Source organism: Idiotropiscis lumnitzeri, chromosome 10, assembly GCF_059441095.1.
Source record: "Idiotropiscis lumnitzeri isolate Australia: NSW breed Sydney's pygmy pipehorse chromosome 10, RoL_Ilum_1.0, whole genome shotgun sequence".
NCBI classification, from domain to species: domain Eukaryota; kingdom Metazoa; phylum Chordata; class Actinopteri; order Syngnathiformes; family Syngnathidae; genus Idiotropiscis; species Idiotropiscis lumnitzeri.
Window position 1 is genome coordinate 4,315,617 of NC_142400.1, and position 21,357 is coordinate 4,336,973.

At 41.6% G+C, this 21,357-nt stretch overlaps 4 protein-coding genes across 7 annotated transcripts; all 4 read right to left on the bottom strand.

The window, feature by feature from the left end:
- Positions 1-638: 638 nt before the first annotated feature.
- Positions 639-3,718, bottom strand: leng1 (leukocyte receptor cluster (LRC) member 1). The gene is made up of 5 exons (XM_088307023.1): positions 3,587-3,718; positions 2,693-2,868; positions 2,338-2,520; positions 1,729-2,045; positions 639-1,015 (listed from the first exon to the last, which is right to left on the bottom strand). The coding sequence occupies exons 2-5, from the start codon at positions 2,822-2,824 to the stop codon at positions 796-798; spliced, it is 852 nt and encodes a 283-aa protein (XP_088163149.1). The 5' UTR covers positions 2,825-2,868; positions 3,587-3,718; the 3' UTR covers positions 639-795.
- A 29-nt stretch (positions 3,719-3,747) lies between these two features.
- On the bottom strand, positions 3,748-12,054 carry tmc4 (transmembrane channel-like 4). 4 transcript variants are annotated; one of them, XM_088307191.1, is made up of 16 exons: positions 10,309-12,054; positions 10,005-10,227; positions 9,721-9,872; positions 9,212-9,361; positions 9,009-9,094; positions 8,141-8,286; positions 7,912-8,059; positions 6,994-7,152; positions 6,755-6,912; positions 6,327-6,447; positions 5,541-5,617; positions 5,254-5,437; positions 4,722-4,852; positions 4,496-4,651; positions 4,156-4,234; positions 3,748-4,068 (listed from the first exon to the last, which is right to left on the bottom strand). In XM_088307191.1, the coding sequence occupies exons 1-16, from the start codon at positions 10,352-10,354 to the stop codon at positions 3,985-3,987; spliced, it is 2,100 nt and encodes a 699-aa protein (XP_088163317.1). In that variant the 5' UTR covers positions 10,355-12,054; the 3' UTR covers positions 3,748-3,984. The 4 variants fall into 4 exon arrangements, with proteins under 4 accessions (XP_088163317.1, XP_088163318.1, XP_088163316.1 ...); XM_088307192.1 differs by having other exon boundaries at positions 4,764-4,852; positions 5,520-5,617; XM_088307190.1 differs by having other exon boundaries at positions 5,520-5,617.
- Positions 12,055-12,209: 155 nt separating this feature from the next.
- mboat7 (membrane bound O-acyltransferase domain containing 7) lies at positions 12,210-18,235 on the bottom strand. The gene is made up of 9 exons (XM_088307193.1): positions 18,165-18,235; positions 16,975-17,057; positions 16,717-16,846; positions 16,290-16,416; positions 16,053-16,209; positions 14,858-15,053; positions 14,553-14,705; positions 13,413-13,589; positions 12,210-13,290 (listed from the first exon to the last, which is right to left on the bottom strand). Exons 2-9 carry the CDS (start codon positions 17,048-17,050, stop codon positions 12,900-12,902), a joined length of 1,407 nt encoding a protein of 468 aa, XP_088163319.1. The 5' UTR covers positions 17,051-17,057; positions 18,165-18,235; the 3' UTR covers positions 12,210-12,899.
- Positions 18,236-18,430: 195 nt separating this feature from the next.
- rps9 (ribosomal protein S9) lies at positions 18,431-20,610 on the bottom strand. The gene is made up of 5 exons (XM_088307759.1): positions 20,535-20,610; positions 20,034-20,146; positions 19,695-19,817; positions 19,334-19,520; positions 18,431-18,690 (listed from the first exon to the last, which is right to left on the bottom strand). The coding sequence occupies exons 2-5, from the start codon at positions 20,128-20,130 to the stop codon at positions 18,513-18,515; spliced, it is 585 nt and encodes a 194-aa protein (XP_088163885.1). The 5' UTR covers positions 20,131-20,146; positions 20,535-20,610; the 3' UTR covers positions 18,431-18,512.
- Between the last annotated feature and the right edge of the window lie 747 nt (positions 20,611-21,357).

Genomic DNA, 21,357 nt, shown 5'->3' on the forward strand with positions numbered 1-21,357 from the left:
TGCATACAAAAGTTGGACTTTGACAGGACACACCTCAGCTTACTTTGAAATTGTGGGAGTCAAGATGTCAAGTTAAAATGAGAAGGGCTGTTAATATTTTCTGGCTGCATAGCAAACTGCGTATTATAATACTATGATTATATTACTTATTATATTGATTGTTATGTATATATTTCAAACTTTGATTGTGACATCTAAAAAAATATTTAAATATTGCATAAAAAAAATCAGCAACGAGTCGGTCCTCCTTGCAACTCATTTTTATGTTCATTTTACATAAATAAAGGTTAACAACACAGTAGTAATTCAACTTGTGAGTTTAATCCTATCAATCTCATATTAATATTCCCGATTGAAGTGAATGGAAATACCACTAATGCTTTCCACGCCATAAGGGGTGTGGCCTAATGATGGACAGGAGTCAGTGTCGGTTTGACCCGTTATTTCAGTGTGAGCGTCTGAACGTGAGTTGTTGTCAACAGAATTGCATGTTCTCATTTCATATTTGTTTTACTGGTTGTCCCATAATTTAATAATGCCTTTATTAGTCCCACAATGGGGAAATTCGAGATTCAAACCCAGGCCTCCTGGGGAGACTGGGTCCGGAACGCGGCGCCTTAGACCACTCGGCCAGGGAGCACAACAACAAAAGGCAACTCACAGTCACTGGTTTCTTACATACCACACGAGAATTATTTTAAACTTACTCAGACGCATTTTTAATAAACAAAATATTTACATAATACCTAGTGCGTCAAACGCCGCTCACAATCTTTCCGGGTACACACCAAAAATTCATAATTTTAGAATCTCGTCCCTCCAGCTGTCTCTGTCGCGCCGTTGCCGCTTGCGTGCCAGCTCTGGGAAGTAGGCGCTGTTGTACGGCCGATCTCGCTCGTTCACCTCCCGGCCCGACTCCTTGTCCTTGCCGTTGCGCTGAGCCAGCAGGGCTTGGGCCCGCCGCCGTTCCTCCGCCTCACGCTGCAAACGCTCTGCTCGGAGTCTCTCTACTGAGCTGGCGAGTCGAAGCAACAACACGGGTTATTGATTGTTCAATTAGAAGCATTTTTGAAAAATAATCGAATTGCCATTGTTTTACTAAATATTGTGATGGCAAAAAAAACACAAAAAAAACAACGTCCAGCAGGTGGCAGCATCTCCTTTGGAGGAACTCTGTGTATCACAACATCTAAGCTCCTAAAACGTGGCGAACCCTTGAAAATGCGACCGTTACAAGCAGCTTGTGATTTATCCAAGAGTCCCGTTAAAGCTACGACAAGGAATGTCACAAAACGACCGAAAAGACGACGGGGATTATTTAACGTTCGACGTAGAAGTACACACACATAAATGGCACATATACATGTACACACACTACACAATACCACGACGACTAATAATAAATAGTTTTTTAAATTGATTTCTAAAAAATGGAATAATGTAGAAACAAACTTTTTGTGATGCAAGGAGAGACTAATCTGTCATTTCGAAGTTTGTGTTTACATCGTCTTGAAAATGCCTTGGCATTACTAGTTGCAATTCACACCTACTTGCAATCTCATAAGTGTTCTCTATGACAACTGAAAAGTATTAAGTCATCGGGAATATAAATAATCAAGTCAATTGTAGATACCTAAAAAATATTTAAAAAAACAAAATAAAAAGAGTCTACAGTATTTGTACTTTTTTTACTTTTCACCTCTATTACACAGTAATTAACTTTCTTACCTTTCCCCACTGCTCCTCTTTTCCCCTCGGTCTCGCTTGTCCTTTTTCTTGGTCTTGTGCGTCTTGGTGGCCGTCTCGCCCAAAGCTTTCTTCATCTCCTTCAACGGGTCCAAACTGTCCTTCAGCCGCCGATCCTTCTTCTCCCGCTCCTCCTCGGTTAATTCCTTTCTCTTATCGTTCCTCACCTCGCTCGGCTTTTCCTTTTCTTTCTTCTCCTCTTCCTTCTCCTGACCGGTTTTCATGTACCACGGCGTGACCTCGGTCCCCGGCTGGGGTCCGAGGGACACCAGTAAGCCGATGGCGCGCTCCTGTTTCTCCTGGAAAGAGAAAGAATATCATTGGCCGGGAAAAGGTCTCATTTAATGAACACATTAAAGCCGGTACTGTAGTATCTGTGAAATGGACTGTGTTATGACTTTAAAAGGCGGCGCCTGATCTGGTGAGTGACGTGGGGGTCAGAGAACGAGAGTGTCAAGCTGGCGCATCAATTAGAAAAATTGTCCTGATTTGAAATGTAGGGATAGAAATTTGAAAAAAAAATGTCCAATTCGATCGACAGATTAATCGATTATTAAAATAATCATAAATTGCAGCCCGATGAAGTAGTACCTTCTCCTCTTTCTTTTCTTTGAGATACTCCTCGTTGTCCTTCTTCTCCACAGACTCCTCGAGGGGGAAGAGGTTGAGATGCTCCACGACTCCACTCTGTTCTTCATCTTTCAGCTCCTGGCTTCCTCCTGCTTCCGACTGTAGAGCTGCTCGGGATTTCCTTCGCAGAAATTCCGTGCGCGCCTGAGGTGCGTGCGAAAGGACATTGTGTAATCGCAGGGAAAAGTGAGAGCACTTAACAGAGCATGGACCTCTGCCAAAAACCGGGCACCGGGAGGTCAAAATAGGTAAAAAAAAAAAAAAAAGATTCTGACCTTCCTGTCCCTCTTTGTGTATGCCGAACAATGAGACCCACCTCTTGCTCTGCCCGCTCTACTCTCCGCTTGGCCTCTCGCTCTTCCGCAGCTGCCTGAGCTTCATCTCTCCTCACTCGGGCGACGTTGTCCTTGTTGCGGACGTGCCAGCTCTTCTTGGGGAGAATATTCATGGTATCCCCGCAGGATGCTGCGTAGCACGCTAGCTGAACATCGACTGTGGTGGAAAGGAAGAAATTTAACTTTTCATTGAAACAAAAAACAAGTCAAAGAAGAGTGTTGATGAATATATAACAGTACATAAGCTCCAATAAACACTTACCTTGGTACTTTTCTTCACACTAATAGGTGAACTTTGACATACCAGTAGGGCAACTACATGTTACTAGTGAGGCTGAGGTCAGGCTACTACCTCGATGTGCTACTAGTGCAGCACAGTAGTGCATGAGGTTTAATTGTGTACGAGTAGGTCAAAAGTGGCACTAGAAGTGGAAGAACATGTACTATTAAGACAGCCGTTCTACTAGTGCGTCCAATTGTCTCAATCGTGCAGACGTTGATCTATCATCCAGGTTCAGGTCCTTGTACAAGTGCGCACATTGTCCTTACGAGAGACAATTCAATACATTAGTAGAACGACGGTGTCTTTCTAGAAACGTTTTTTTGCCACTAGTGCAGCTTTTAAAATTCTCAAACGGCTCTCGCTTGTGATCGTTGCACTAGTACGCGTTTTGTCCTCGTTCCAATAAATACTCAGGCGACTTTGCAAAGGCTACAACGGGCGAAAAAAAATTAGCATTAGCTCACTGTTCGTGAGGATTTGCTAGTAGATATTAACTCATTTTAAAGTTTGTCAAAGGCCGTCAGACACACAAAAGGACACGTTTAATAGACTAACGCTGAAAAAGAAGATAAAATAAATGGAAGTAACATACCAGGAGGAAAGTTGCTTTAGCTAGAGCCACCGGAAGACAACACCGGAAGTAAACATTATATGTCAGTGCAACGACAGCTTTTGGACACAAGATGGCGCTGTAGGCCGTTGAATTTCTTACTATGAACCAAGCTGTACACGAACGACGCAAACACACGCAACGCCATGAAATCATTACATTTATTTACACCTTCCATTGGCAATCGCAAAGTAAAACACCTGCATTTGTTTTAAACTACAGCATGGTCAAATAGTGGTTAGCGCATCTGCCCAGCAGTTATGCGGCTCAAGACTTAAACTTTGGATGTGGCCTTCTTGTGTGGTTTTTGCATGTTCTCCAAGTGCTTGAATGGATTTTCCCCTGAAATGCTGACTTCCTCCCACTACCCCAAAACACAGTCACGCAAAATCTCTTGTTGGAATCTGAAGTTGACGACCCAGATTCTCAATCTGTTTGACCAAGAACTGCTTGTCACGCCCCTCCTGTAATAAAAACGTAGGAGGATCAAACATAAAGGGAAAAAATAGACAAACCGATCAAGACAAAAATGCAGATCCACCACAGCTTACCTGTTTGAGTTGAGCTCTGAGCAAAGTAACACTTTTTCCATAAACAGCAGCCAGAGCGATGAAATAACACATCACTACGCTGTTTGGGAGAATACAAGGAAGGATTATATAACACGCATAGGAATATAAGAGGAAAATCATTTGTTGAAGGCCATTTCTGACCTAACTTCTGAGATGGTGATTTTTTGGGGGGATTTTTTTTCATCAAATTTTTAATTAATTAAATTTCACTCTTTGGGTACACAATCATGAACCCATGTTACATTAATAATAAACTTTTCAAAACAAACAAACCACCTTAACATCAACCTCATCAGTGTCATGGTGCAACTTCACTGACCAAGACAAGGCAAACAGAGGGATGGAGAAGGACTGGGATCCAATGAAGAAGAGAAACTCCCGCGTGACTCCCGAGAGGCGGTTGAAAGATGTCGGAACGATGGCCCACATGTAGGGGAACAAGCGGAAGGGCCCGCAGCCCATAGATGGGCGGATCCTGAAGAACCAAACATCAACATCCATTTGACACGCTTTGACAACATGACACTAGGAGAGAATCTACTCACGCAGCCACACTGTAGATCATAACCAGCGTGGCCATTGCCCACCCGAAGAGCAGCACCACCAGGAAGACGAAGGTGGAGGTGGTGGAGCGGAAAGTCTTCAGCGCGGGGCGACAGTTGTAGAAGAGTGTGACCTGAGGGGATACGACGCAGACGGTCGGAGCTTGATGAGTACGAAAACCCTTCAGAGCACAAGTGTCAAAATAAAGCGGCACTGCCTCACTTGCCTACCCTGACCGCACATCCCTAAATTGAACAAACCATTTTTTTTTTTTTACATCTGACTTCAAAGTTATCCATCAATTTAATAAATATATAAATAAATAAATTACATGAGAAGGTGATTAAACATTTGCATGGTTTCACAGTCATATTGGCTGTCCAAAGAAAACCGGAACAAAAATTACTTTGACACCCACCCCTGTTTTTAAAGCCATCCTTTTTAACTCATTCACTACCAGCCGAGTAAAAAAAAAAAAAAGGATCTCGAATGAATGCTTAAATGGCTTTGCATAGACGAAATAAATCCGGTTACCTTCTTGCAGTAGAAGAGGATGACAAACTTGGCAGTATTAATAACGGGCAGCAGGGGGCAGAAGAGAGCCCCCGTCCACACCACCGTCTGACCGTACACGAGGTCCAGCACGTTGGCAGACACCACAAACGTCTGCCGACCGACCCATCGGGCCGCCTTGTTGGACGAGTTGTCCACAAGAATCCTGACAACCACAAGCAAAAGGATTTCTCCCAAAAATGTAAACGTGAGTCAGACAGCATTTCCATTTTTTTTAAAAAATGCACCTGCGTGGAAACTCAACCAACAGGAGCACGCCGAGGGTGACGATGAGGTCGAATAGCGTCAATTTGTACATTTCTTGCCCCACTCGCGTTTCCCAGCACTGAGACAAACATGGAAAGAAAACAAAATGACAATGTTGACATACAAGCACAAATACAGTTTACAAATTAGGGGAAGTGCTAAAATCTTAATCTTAAAAATATCTGCTATCGTCACCTTACTAAAGAAAATGACTTAAGTTTTTTTTTTAAACACAAACAAAAGTGAACAAATACCTTTTATGTTATATTTATTAATAATTTAATTTCAAGGGTAGAATTAGATTAATGATCTGTTTAATTAAGGACATAGCCAATTTTAGCAGAGCATCCGGTGGATGTAAAAATATATATTTTTTGTAAAAAAAATAAATAAATAATGACTTCAGCCATTATTTTAAGACTGTGACGATATATACCCATGAAGAAAAGTTACATTTATTTTACTGTCAATTACATACAACACCTAATTTGGTCAACTTAGTCCGCACACAAAATACATTTACACAGCATGCAGAAAAAGAAAAAATGATTCAGTCACAGCGTTGGCTAGCATTGGCTCAGTCTTTTACGTCATCAAAACGATATGTTCCCAAACAGTCGCTTTACTAACATTGTCAACGAGGTGACAAAAATGCTAAATTAGCTAAAATAAAGGTATGAATGTACTTTTTGGCTTCTATATCCGTCAATGGGAGTGGACTTTGCCTCTTTGAGAATATCTTTTATATCTGTTATATTATAGTTATATTTTATTTTATTTATGCTTACCGGGTACTCGTCGTGGTTGTAATGGCACACGTCACACTTCTTCATGTCCGCCTGGCACGTGATCTGACCCCAAAGGGTGAAGAGCAGAACTCCCAAGCTCACCAAGCGCAAGAACACTGACCTGAACAACAAAGAATGCGATTATGCAAAACTGTTTGGGAATTTGTCATCCTGAATGCTTGAAAGAATGCAAGTCAAGTTACAAAGTAATTCATCGGTCATTTGCCTGTAATTTAGTGTAAGCCTAACCTGTCAAACTAAAACATGTAATGAATGCAAAATCAATTTGATATTACACATTGTAATTTAAATTAATGTATCGCGCATTAAATCACAATTGAGGGGAAAACTACATCACAATTAGATACAATTCCCCTTGTAATTAGCTCTCCACATCCACAACAACTCCACCAATGTGCTAATCGAACCTCAACAGGGCCAGGATGACTGTGGTGCTGGGTGGATATCGCTCGACGAGGGCGATCTGGTCGCACAGGAGAGGCACCAGGAAGTTGCCAGCAGTGATCACAATGGAGGGCAGATACTCAAAAATCAAACCCACAATCCCGTTCTGGCCACTCCTCCCCTGTGGGAGGAAGACCCAAAAAAAATCAATTACCGGTCCACTTGCTACGTTTAACAACGTGCGGCAGTCGTGAGTGCTCACCTGACTGAAAACAGTGGCGGCAAAGATGCCGAAGCAGGCGGCCATGATGAGGCCCAAAGCAACGAAACACATGAAGATGCGGAGGGAGTACAAGGTTATCTTTTGACACAAGGTCAGAGCGGCTGCTTTCTTCTTCATAAGTTGCTCCTCCAGATCCACCTGAGAGGAGCAAAAAAAAAAAAAAAAAAAAACTCATGACACGCATGCAAGTGGCACAACATTGTAAAATGTAAGTCATCAATAAATTGTTGTAAATTACTTTAAAATAAAAGTTTGTTCACAATTAGACAAGCATTACAATTGGTTAATTACCTAAGCCAGGCGTGGGCAAACTACGGCCCGGGGGCCACATGCGGCCCGTTAAACGTTTTAATCCGGCCCGCCGAACTTGAAAAAAATTAAATGAATAAATTATTGTATTTTCTAAATACTGTGGTGTGTCAAAGACATACATTTTGTTGTAATGCTTTTGTTCACTTTCATTTAAAATTAAATGTATTTTTTTTTTCTCCGATGAGGTGAGGTGACCAAAACACCCCATCCATCTGCTCCTGGTCCGGCCCCTCTGGCAAATTTCAGAACCCATTGTGGCCCGCCAATGAAAACGTTTGCCCAACCCTGATCTAAGCGGTCTATCAGTTTTGCATTAATATATATTCATGAAGACAAAAACAAAAAAAAAATGAATTTCACCACTACTGTAAGTGATTCATGAGTGACAGTAATTTGTCATTTTTTTGCAGAGGATAAAGAATATATGCACGTGACCGTTGCTCTAAAATCTGTCAAAGTTTGTTATCATTAAGCTAATTGGACATTTTCTAAGCGTGGCGTTTTAAAATTCTCTTTTTTGTCATGTTTATTTAGACAGTAAACTATTCATGAACCCGAAAAGTATTCCGAGTGTCCCGATCTGACCTGCAGCCGGTAGTGGATGTTCTTCTGCTTCAGCTTGGTCGCTCGGTCTCCAAGGCAACCGTAGTCCCAGCCCGTGAACACGATCATGCTGTAGTTGCCCACAGCGCTGCCTCCGGTCGCCACGGCGACTCGAGCCGCTGTCCCCATCCTGCGTGGCAACGGCCGGGGAAGCCGGGAAGAGTTCAAGAGGAAAATGTAACGCACAAAGCGACGTTGTTCGATGACTGACCGTGCCATGATGCAGATGAGGCAAAATGCAAAGTAGAAGACGGCGGTGAAGAGATAGGCCAGCGGGATGTTGTACGAGAAGTTGTTGTCAAACACCAGCGTGTTGCTGTAGTAGCCATAAAACAGGTACGAGTACTCCATGAAGCCCTGAACACAAGAAGAACAGTGTGTCTAAAAGCATATAAAGTCATTCACACGATTCATTCGAGTTTCCAAATCTCCGGTACTCCGATTTCCTCTCACATTCCGAGGACATGCATGGCAGGTCAATTGGAGACTCTAACTCGGGGGTGGGCAAACGTTTTGATTGGCGAGCCACAATAAGTTCTAAAATTTGACAGAGGGGCCGGACCAGGAGCAGATGGATGGAGTGTTTTGGTCACCTCACCTCATCGGAGAAAAAAAAATACATTTAATTTTAAATGAAAAATGTAAACGTCTTTGAAAAGCCACAGTATTTAGAAAATAAAACATTAACAAAGTTTATTCATTTAATTGTTTTCAAGTTCGACGGGCCGCATTAAAACGTTTAACGGGCCGCATGTGGCCCCCGGGCCGTAGTTTGCCTACGCCTTCTCTAAATTGCCACCAGGTGTGATTGTGAGCGTGGATGGTTTTTCATCTTTGTGTGCCCTGTGATTGGCTGGCAACCCGTTCAGGGTGTACTGCCCGGAGACACCTCTGATCGGCTCCAGCATGCCCGCGACCCTCACGAGGAGAAGCGGATCAGATAATGAATGGATGGATGTCCTAAAATACTTGTATCCAATAAGTACATGAGAATTACCAACAGTCAAAATGATCTCAATAATTGATTAACGAGGAGTTGTCATTTCAGCAACTTGTGTTGGGTCACTTAAGTTTCTCACCGTTCCCGAGAGGAAGTCGAGGATGTAATTATAGAACACCACCAAGCCTTGAGGATTGGGATCGTATTTCATGCATTCCTCGGGCCCTGCAAAACACACACACACACACGCGTGCGGTGCAAAGCCCGACTTGTCCGTCGGTGTGTACGCAACACACGCACGCACACACACACACACACCGCAGTGTTGACTGTAGCGGCTACCTGTGTTGTTCGCAGGGCTGCTGCCCCCAGCTCGGAAGACGATGCTGGGGATGAAGACGAACCCGGCGATGAGTAAAAAAGAGACAAAATTAAGTACCACCAGGAAACGCAGGAACAGGAAGTACGACTGGACGCCACCACCAAAGTTCCCTGAAGGGGGCGAAGGAGCACAAAGTTGGCTTTAAACTTATGCAAATGAGAAAGGTTGAAAAGCGTGGAACAATAGTAAATGTCAAAATGTAGAAAGTAAGACTTGATATGCTTCAAATCCGTCAAGAAATGTGGAAGGTGGCGGTAATTTTTGTCCCAAAGATGTCCTGAATGAGCGCAAAATGGTAATTAATGGTCAATAAATGAGGAATAAGCCAATTATGTAAAAACATTTCTCAAATATGCAGATTTTTTTTTTTTTATTTAAAAAAAAACAAGTATTTTATGCAGAAAAAGAATTCTTTAAATGTAGGAATTTTTGACAATCATGAATTAAATTAATAGTTGTTGTCGCCTACCTCCAATTTGTTGCAAAGACTTCCTCCACAGCATAAACAAGTTCAGGAACTCTCTGGCATTAGTTTGGATTTTCTTCAGGACTTTGCGCTTCTTTTGTTTCCAGGACATCATCCTGGACGACACGACGGGCACCTGCATTTCCTGCACCTGCCTGGACACGCAAAACAATGCACATGGGCACGTGCATTTGAACGGGGGAGTTTTCTGCATGTGAAGGTAAAGGTTGAACATAATATTTTTTCTTCCCTTTTTGGATCAATAAAATAAAAATACATTTTCCGACCTCACAGCCCTTTTCAGCGTCATGGGCAGAGGGATGGTGCGGAGCTCCCGAAGCTCCTGGCCCGATTCTCTGTAGCCATCCAATTCATCCTCATCATCGTCATCCTCAACTTCCGTGGCCGCCGGGTTCCAGTTGAATCGAGGGTAGTTCCGATTGGACCCTCGAGATGAAGGACGTCTTGATCTTAGCGACTCCCCGCCGTTGGCGTATACGTAATCTCCGACTGTGAGACAATGACGGCGTTTAGACAGGGTAAGATGATCATATTTAGCGTCTGGGGAAAAAAAAATAAATAATGACACACCTTCGGCATATTCACAGTCATTTGATCCTTGTTGCCGTGGGTCCATTCCTCCTGAAACAAGTCAGAAGAAGAATGAAAGGAAAAAAAAAAGGAGCTCGTCTTGAGGAAGCTGTGTATTTCCTGGATTTTCTCTCTCCCCTCATCTGATGGACTTTACTCTCTTTGCAGGTGGACGCACTTCCTTGTATTGTATTGTATGCTTTAACCCGTTATAAACCATAATTACAAGAGGTAGAAAAAGTAGAAAAATGCTCACAGTCCTTCGAATATAAAAAAAGATATATTTGAAACTTTGTATATTGCGCAGGTGATTGTATGAAAAGTCAACACACCCCTGTTTAATTTAAAATTGATTTTAATTTAAAGTTAATCAAAAACTCAATTGGGCAGGATATTAATTCTGGAAATCCAGAGTAGAACAGCTGAACTTTATTTGGGGTTAATGAGTGGCACTCGAAAACGCGGCAGGTGCGCACGGACTCATTTTTTAAAATGAAATGAAATGTGATTAAGTCTGAACATGGTCACATTACCAGAGAGGCGAGGGTGTGCACACTTATGCAATCACCTTATCTCAGTGGATTTTTTTTTTTTTTAAATAATTTGAAATGATTTTGATGATCTTGATTTTTTTTTTTTAATCACAAAAACCTGTCAATTGAAAAAAGGGTTGCGAATACGTTTTATTCCAAATGCAATTTAAGTTGAGACCTTAAAAAAATGCAAGCATCAGAACAGGGGAAGTTAAAAAAATGGTTGTGAGGTAACAGGCAGGTGTGTTTGTGTTGTCAAGGTGCAGTTGACAGTGACAGCTAAAGCAATGTCGCATTGAAAGACATTCATCAGGGCAGGATAATCTTTTGCCATAAAAAAAGACAAGTAACATATAAACGGAACATGACATGGTTCGGAGTGAATTTCAAAACAGGGAGCACGACAGTAAGGAAAGACAACCTAATACACTCAGTCATCTCAGGTCATGTGACCAAAACAGGCAAGAGGAAAAGTAACATTTGCAATCCAAACAAATTGCAGAACTTGATCACAGAAAAGTCTGGCTGTGCAACATGCAACCTTTCTTTGGACTTTGTGATCAATTGAAGACTTGAACAATACACACCAGTCGGAATGTAGGGGTGATTCGGCACGTATGTCGATACGTGGGGTGCGAGTCAATTCAAGGACGATACATTTTGAAAGGGGAAGGATTTGATTCCGATTCCGCCAGTGGGGTTGTTGCTCATTTCGATATGTTACGGTTTATATTATATGTTGTAAATCAAAATAAAATTTTCAGTTTAAATTTGGTTTTAAATTCATATTATTAGTATAATAATAATAATGATTGTACCAAATTGCAGATTTTTTTTTTCTTTCAGCTGCATGAGTTCACAATCTGCAAAGTTACTTTCATGTTTGTTGCAGACAAGGTGGTAAAAAAAAGAAAAAGCAGGTATACAAGCTCACTAAGAGGCCGCCATCAAGACAAATTTATCATTCGGACGTTTGCATTTTACAAATACTTCCATGTAAATGATCTGCTGGAATGTCTTGGCAGTTTGTAACTTTCGATGTTTTCACTTTCATGCCCTGTGGAAAAGTGCTTCCCAAATGACAGCGTATCGTTTTCGAGTCGATGGTGGTGTCTTGAGATACAAGTTGATGCAAGTTTGTTCCGTAAACCATGGTTGTAACTCAAAACACTTACAGTATATCTCAAAATATTTTTTCCCATGAATGCCACAAACCCAAAAATGTATTTTTGGAGAAGAAAAATAGTAAAATATTTTACTTTTCTAAACGCATACAGTAATTTAATAACTAAACAAAAAGTAAAGAATAATATCAGTTCTATGGACATTGTGCTGCTTCTTCTGCTATGCACGCTTCGGCCACATGGGGGCAGTTTAATACAGACAGAGATTTACACGAAGAAACATGCGTAATAATTAGGAATTGACCGATAGTTAATTTTTTTTTGAGGCAGTGCTGATTCTGATATTTGGCAGAAAAAAAATTCTGATAAACGATCACTCGGACGATTCATTTAAAAATTATATAATTAATAACATAATTTTGTCTTTGGTCCCTTGATGTTTGCAGCAATAAAGATATGAATTACAAGCAGGAACGGGGAGAATAATCTGCAAAACTCGACGTCTTTTTCCTCATTTTGTAATCTGCTCATGTGAAAAATAAATTTAAAGTTAAAAAAATATATATATATAGTTATAAATCAGCTGAATTTTGCCGATTTTAAAAGAACTAATATTAGCCGATCGGCCCCCACTTTTATTATTATGATTCAGTCATGACTGGAAATGATGTCATTCTCGTTGTTTCATGTATAGTTTGTTTGTTTTTATATTTAAATGAAACCGCTGCTTGTTGTGAAGTTGTTGAGTTGAGTTCCCTGCAAGCTACCAAAATCAGCCCAACGACAGCTCGTATCTTGAAAAACTCATCAAGTGGATCACTTGTATCTCAAGGCACCACTGAACACGTAAACAATGTGTGATGCACGGTTGTCAACAAAAGTCTTGAGCAAACCCCACCTCACGTCCCTCCAGTTCAGCCAAGCGACATCACATTCAGTCGTGTTTTTCAGTTTTATCGCCGTTTGTGATTTTCGACTTATCTGTCTTCTCCTTGTCTCCTCGCCTTCCTCCCTTGAGGGCCACGCCCACAATTATACAGCCGACAGCCAGCACGTGCATGGCGAAGTAGATGGACGACCAGTAGCTGATGGTGTCGGAGGCTTTGAGCAGCACGAAGCCCATGCACATGTAATCGTAAGCTCGCATCTTCAGGAACCAGTGGATCCAGTCGAAGACTTTCTGACCGCGCGGGCCCAGCCGGGCTCGGACCGACGCCTCCATGGCCGACTCGGCGGCGATGCAAAGCGGGATGGTGAGGAAAGAGAGGTAATATCCGGCGTGCAGGCCGTGCCAGTAGGCGCTGATGAACATGGTCCAGCCCGCCCTGAATATAGAACACAGTTGTCATTTTAAATCTGAAGATGCTTCAAACCAGCGTTTGCTATATGTTACCAAGCTCAGTCAACGAATGCCTGGTCAGGAAAACAAAGCATTTTCCTCCCTCACCTGAGCGTGTAGGACTTGAAGGGAGCGTTGGGGTAGATGTAGTTATGCAGCCACCACTGCACTGTCATGTTCCAGTAACGCATGCCGTGCCGCACCTTCACGCAGAAGTCCGTGTTGTAGCAGTCGATGTTCTGGATGGTGATAAAGTCGTATGTCTCCTCGGCCAATGACTCGGGGCTTGAGAACAAGAAAAAAAAAAGTTTTTAATTAGGGCCTGTCAGATATGGATTTTTTTTTGTAGGCTGGTGCCAATTTTTATTGCAGGAAAAAAAAATCCAGATTACCGATTAATCGTCCGATTAATTTAAAAAATCAGGCCCCGTATTGTAAAATAAATAAATACTTCTTCTTTGGTTCCCTATATATATTTGCCAATATAGCAATTTCTTTACAAATGCATGAAATGAATGTCAATTTTGTATGAGCTTTTTTCCCATTTCCTCAAAAAAATATAAAACACACAATTAAATGAACTAAAAACTAAATGTATAAATACAATGAAACACAAATGTCCAGTGACAGGGAAAAACATCTAATTAATGGAGTTAAAAGGACCTAAACAGTTGTCATACGTATGTTTGGGTGACCAGTAGTTGAATATGTGTCATATTTATATAACCGTATTTGCCGGATTTTCAGGCACACTTAAAATCCATTAATTTGCTTTAAAAAAAAAAAGAGAGAGCCTTATAACCCAGTGAGCCTTATATATGGAAATGTCTTAAAAAAAATATACACCAGTTCATTAGGATTGCAACCTTATAATCCACAAATATGTATTTATAGATTTGATCCATGTTTGACTATGTTTTGCTTTATTTGAACAACTTGCATTGCTCACCTAAGCATTGCTTATCAAAATGAAGATTTTTGTTGTTGTTGTTGTGAACGGGAGCATTGAGTGAACTTCTCAACAAATTTCATATATTTTATGTTAAAAGGTTATGGTACACAATATAAAATTCTGTTTTAATAAATAATGAGAGCAATGTTACTATATGGTTAGAGTGCATCGAGGTAAAAACAATCAGCGATTTGGATGATGTTTGAAGTGAAATAATCGACCGATGAATCAGTCGCGTTCTAATTTCAATACATGCCGACTACACATTCAAGTGTGATCAATCCACTTTCGGGGACCTGTAGCGGACGGTGGGTCCCCCGCCGGGCTTGGATTGAGCCCGTTCTGGATAGCAGCCCAAACCGGCGCTGATGCATCCGGCCTCAGCGCCGCACCACGCGGCGTAGAAACGCATCCTGAACACGAAGAACACCACCATCATGTAGAAAAACCTGACGTGAGGAAGACAGAGAAGAACAAGTGTGCTTAAGAACGGTATTTCTCAACAACATAACTTCAGAGATAGGACGTTCGGTGCAAAACCCAACAAATGGGCTATTAAGGACTAAAGTAAACAGTGGCACGGGTCATGCTGTGCGGTCACCTGAAAAAGAAATTGTGATCCAGGAACTGGTCGGTGCGGACGTAAGCCAGAGGGAAGGCGGAGTTGACAGCCAGGAAGAGCGCACCGAAGACGGGCACCAGCTTCAGCCGCTGCAGGCACGGCGCCCAGCCGGGCAGGACCAGAGGTTTGGGCTGCTCCAGCCAGTCGGTGTAAGTTTGGAAGCGAAAGAACGGGCCTTTGGAGGGGGAATTAACGAGCAGGACAGGAAAAGGCAGTTATGAGGGGGAAATGACAGATGAAAATAAACAGTGGATACATCGGACAAAGAAAACACAAATGGGGAAAATTGAGGACGAGATGGCATTGGATAAGGGAAAAGCATGACAAGAGAGTAGAGCTACGTTAAGTAGGGCTGAAGCAATTTGAAAAATAATAACTGCCATAATAAATAGGAAAGATAGTTATCGATTGCCATTAAATTTTTGGAGTTTCCATGCTTTCGAAAATCTTGTTCTTGAACTTTAATTCTGTTTTTATTTGCTTTTAAATGTTGCAGCGTTATTTAATTTACAGTGTGTGAAGTTTATTGAGTGTCGCTGTGTATGAAATGGATTATTGTATAAATCTGAATTTTTTTTTTTTTTTTTTTACTGCCATGGTATTGTGAAAAATGTTTCTTATCAAGCCCGCTGTACTATGAAATTCTGATCTTTTATTTATTTTATTTTATTTTCCAAAAAATAATAAATAAATAGATAAATAAATATTATATGCACGGGGGTTTACAGCACAAACAAAAATGAACTGAGCCACTGCCAGTTTTGCACAAAAAGAAAACAAAAAAATTGGGTCATTTTGTATCGAAAAAAAAAAAAAGACACCGGGCTGTTGTGCAAAAAACAACCCAGAAAGTTGGCTCAATTTGACGCAAGAGTAGCAGATCGGTCAAGTTTTGACCAAATGGCAGCCACGCCATTTTGAAATTTGTCTTTTACTACATCACCTCAATTTGAATTTGTTCAGCCTTATACATGAGTGCAAGTTCTACTATTTAACTACACTAGCAAGACGTATATAGACTCACACGATGTTGGACAAGCGGTAGAATGAGACAAAAAAAAAAGAGAGACAAAGGTGAACAGTCATGCAAAAGTGAAGTCCTTTCAACAAGACAACATGAAAATGTTTCCACATATCCTCGGAGAAGTGACACAACTTGGTCCTCGTGACTCACCTGTCATGACACCCACGTAACAGTAGCTATAGGACAAGATATCATACAGCGACGGCTCCCGAGCCAGACCACCAACGACAGAAGACCTGGTGAAGGAGCTCACTTCCTTTTTCTTCTCCATGTGGAAGTTGTGCACCTCATTGGCCAGGCTCACCATCTAAGTTATATCACAGAGCAGAAAGTGAAAAAAAAAATAATAATAACTGCTTGGATTCTGATTGACAGATAATCGTGTACCTTGAGAGTGAGAAGCAGTTGGACGGCATTGGCGAAAGGTGTCGGCGCTGACAAACCGAACCATGTGACCAGCCGGAAGAAGAGGAGGTAGAGAAAGGTCCAGGCGAGACTCAACGCAGGTGCGAGCCTTCGGACACAGAAGAGAATGTGTTCAGTCGGAGCGAAAAATGTCATTAAAACAAAGTTGCAGTGGATATAAAACGTCTAAATGAAAAAAAAAAAAAAGGTAGGAAAATCCTGCTAGAACACCTGAACTTTATTTAACGTTTAATCAGAGGAATTTTGAAGTATAGCAGGGGTGTGCTGACTCCAAATTAAGGTGAGCTTGAATGTTATTGGTTAATTCTGAACGCAGCCACAACACAATTATACCACAAGAATGTGCGGGGAAGAAAATAAATAAATAAATAAATAAAAAAACAACTACCTCCAGTTGCTCTTGATAATAATCCATGTTCCAATCACCGTCACCAGCGAATGGAGTGTGTGCAGCTGACAGGTGGTCATTGTAATGGAGAGGCCCAGAAGCATTGCGGCACCCTGCTTTACGGGAGGACCTGAGACCAAAACATGACATAATCAAGACCCCAACTCCCACCCACTGACAAGCAGTAAACAACGGTATCATTTGAATTATACAAATTACAACTGGCCAAATCGTGGGAGGACTCAAAAGGACACTCACTGAGGTAACGGAAAAGGAATCCAAGCGGGATGGACGCTGCGAGGACTCCCAAGTATACCAGCTCATCGGGAGACATTGTTGCCCTGCAAGTAAAAAAAAAAAAAATTATAATAATAATAATTTAATTCATGCAGATGGTGTATCAGAAGGATTCAAGGACTGGTGTCACAAAAGAACTCGGACAATGACTTTGTCTCCCCTCGTGTGGGCAAGACGGACAGCCGATGTGTGGTTCAGTGCACGAGAAGAGGAGCAAGTTGTGTGGCCGGACAGCATGCTTGAGCATATTGCAGTTCTCCGCAGATGAGACAATTATGCAATCATACTATACTCACCTAACCAAGTGATTTTTTGTTCAAGACGTGAACAATAAGATGGTCGTGATGACTGAACAATTCTTCCAGGAGTGTATGAAGGTGTGGCAGAGAAGGCTGAGAAAATCAACAGACTCCAGGAAGATTACTTTGAAGTGGAAAACTTTCCGTTTGGATGTAGGACTACATCTTGTGTGGCAGAACTTTTCTGACATGTCTCGTGCACTTATTGTAAGATTGACATTAAATGCTGTGGGAAGAAAACGCCTGGCACTGTGTCAAAAAAAATTAAAATGCAACAATAAAACACTCAGTGTGATACGACTAACTACACTTATTGTAGGCTATTTATAGTTCAATTAATACTCTTTACCTAGATGATAAAGAGAACTCGTCATGCTTCCAAATGGAGTGGTTTTAGTGATTTGTATGTACGAGGAAATTGTAGATTCGGATAGTCAGCAATATGGCACATTGTAAGAAAGATAGGATAAATACATTTATATCGCAAATTTGGGAATTTAGAATCAAGCTTGTTTCAGTGCACGACTGCACGTTATACATTTGCCACCTTTGAGAATGCACTCAGGATCCAAATTATTAAGAGCTCCGCGTAAATTTTCTTCGCCTTAGTCAACGTAGCCTGGGCTTGGTTTAGGTTAACAATGATTTAAAAATCGGGTTTACCGAAAAACAAATAATCCACCCACATGGACGGAGCGGGGTGAACAAGTTTGAAGTGAAAGTCAGCACCCGGGCGGGATTAGCCGTTCGTCAATGCTAACAGCACGACACCGTAAACATTTAAGTTGTTTAAACAGCTAGTGTAATTACAGTTTACACAAGAGTTGTGCGACACGAAGCCAACATACTTACACGGATGATTGCTGTTAGGTGGAGACGCACCCAGCCCTGTTGAGCCATTCACGAACTCGACTACAAATTTGGAAAGGACTTCCGGGTTGTGACGTATTAACTTCATGATTGGCCGCGGCCATTTTAGCTTTGCGGTCGGTTCTACCATCAAGATAGCAGTAAATGTTGCTTTTCTTTTATTTCTTTAAAGGTCCAAGAACATAATTGTCACAATTTCACAAGTGTCATCAATTGAACAAAAATACAAAAACACCCAACAAGTCAAGTCAGTTTGTTGGTCAAACCAAACATTTATTTGAACATATGACAGAATAGGAAGTTTTATCGCTTCCGAATTTGACATCGTTCTTAATCCTCCTCCTCCTCATCAGCTCCGCCAGCGCCTCCCTGGCCCTTCTTGGAGTTCTTTCTCTTGACGCGGCCTGGACGTCCACCGCCGTACGGGGACCTGAGGGAGAAGTCGATGTGCTTCTGGCTGTCCAAGCGCACCACGAAGGAGGGGATGTTCACCACCTGCTTGCGCACACTGTAGAGATTGACGGGGAACTTTAGAATACGTCAATTAATTTAAACTCACATTCAAGGCGTTTATCTGAACATAGGTGATCTACATTACTCACAAGAAGTTTGTCACTCAGGTGATACATTAGAACAACCTGAGAATGCACTTTGCTAACTTAATTTAAACTCTAAAATATTCAAAGGCACATAAAAAGGTGAAAATGAGCATTTTAAGTTTATCAAATTAATTTTCAATGAATCTGGAAATTTCACCTCAAATACTTTGTGTGAGTAGCGAAGTTTTATACAGGCTTCATTTACGAGGAATTCTTGACACCACAGAAAATCTGCACATTTACAATCTTAATCATCAGCCTGAAGAGTTGCCAGAACCGACTGCTACCATTGCCCGAGGTGCAACCCATGCCTTACCTAAAACAGCCCCCGGCGTCAGTCCGAGCGCCCGCTGGCAGGATTGGCTCTGGGCAATTCTTTACTGACAAGGTATACGGCTTCAATACCGAATTGACCTTGATGATATAGTTAACGCATTTCAGCGGAGGGTGTTAAAAGCCAGCGGTCCTCTGATGGAAGAGGAAGCATCGGGCATCGCGTAAGACTCGTTGCCCTTTTTCCAATGTGTAGATTTGGTCTTGTCATCAACGTACCGGATGTGCCTCTGGCGGATAAGCACGCGGGCATGGTGGATGCTCTTGGCGAGTCCGAGCTTGAAAACCTGAGTCTGCAGCCTCCTCTCCAAGAAGTCCTCAACCTTCAGACCCAGGATGTAATCAAGCTTCATCTTGGCCTCGTCCAACACGCCAATACGCACCAGACGCCTGAGCAAGGCATTACCTATGTGACAAAAGCAATTTAGTTTGCCAAAAAACAACACAAGTTCCATCATCCAGGGGAGCAATGGGCCTCATTTACGAGGAATTCACGACCACACTGGAAATTCAGACGATTGAGAATTAAATCACTGGCTCAACAAATGTCAAAGTGGCATTAAACAAGTAGATTGAATACCTTCAAACAGACGCTTGGGTTCCTTCTCATCCAGAGTGAGCAGCTCTCTGGCAGCTTTACGAATCTTGGCCAGGGTGAACTTGACCCTCCATACCTCACGCTTGTTTCTCAAGCCATACTCGCCTAAAAGACAGAAGACCACAGTCCATGACTGTCATATGAGCCAAAAGGTCATTATTTAACATACAAAGATGCCCTGCCCTTTATTTTTTTATAATTCAGAATCCAACCTCATTTTTTACGAAATAAAATGTTCCAACAAAAATGCAGTAACCTTGTTACAGCCCAACCAAAAACGTAAGTCAACGAAACAGTGGATAGCAATAAGCTCTTACACACCAATGAGTTTCAACTCCTGGTCGAGACGGGACTTCTCGAAGGGACGGCGGGGGGTGACATACGTCTTGCGACAGACCCAACTCCGGGCAACGGGCATGGCTGCTTATAAGTGCCTGTATCACAGAACACAATTTATTCAACAACACTTATAACACACCATGTTGAAAACCGCGATGGTGTGCCTGCTACTATTTGACAAACTCAAGATTGAAAGACACATATATATAAATATATATAAAAATTACGCTTGAAATATACGAGGGTATTTCACGAGAGAATACGAGTAGGCCGCACATTGGCCACGTTGCTTCACGAGACTTGTTAGCATTAGCATCTACGTTAGCATTTCCAAACATACATACAACACCATGTTACGGTAATAAATGACTCAAATAGGCAAATGGGGACTTCTTAAATAAATATAGTTGACATCAAACACGCGTATTTTTTATTTACTGCGTGGAAGTTAAGTACGAGAAGCCAGAGGACGACAAGCCGTACCTGCTTCGCCCAGGCTCGCGTAGTAAAGAGGACGTCAATGGCGGCCCTGAGCATTTTATATAGCGTTCAACACTACATATCCCGTCATACCTTTCGTCACACGAGCGGAAAGGAGGGTTTTTGGCTTGTCGCCCCCTGTTGCCGGAAAACAATATCCACTTGCAAACGCTGAAACAAATGTACAGTAAGGCATTTATTCATTTCTTTTTTCGGGTTTTCTTATAGACTTTTAACAATATAGTTCCCTTTTGTAACAACTGTACAAATGCCATTTTACAATATGCTACCTTGAAGACGAAGACTGAAATTAATTTTAGTAATTCCTCATAGATGATTTTTTGTTTGACAGCAGAATCAGTGCCAATCCCAAAAAGACTAAAAAAAAAACTTCAATTGAGGTTATGCTCATGTTAATGTTGGAAAAAGTTTCGAAATTATTTTGCGTGGTCTTATTTTGTTACATGACAAAAACCTGGCATTTGAATAGGGGGTGTGTATACTTTCCATATCGACTGTATCTACCTAATACGTAAGTAGCAGTAGTTTTAATTTCGTTACGTTTTTGCCAGTCATTATCCAAATAGAAAAGGTGAGACTGGAGACTTGTTATTATGTCAAAAGTGGTCAAACAACCTGTCGGGTGTTTTGCAGCCTCCACAACTGGATACTAGTTGAATGTGCATTTAATTGGATAAAAACATGGCAGAAGTTGTGAGAAACCTCGCTTGCCAATGTGTGTCAGAGTGAGCGAGGGTGGTAAGGCGGTAAACACGTAAGGAAGGACATGAGGGACTATTTATAATACTCTGAAATGGGAGCCCCG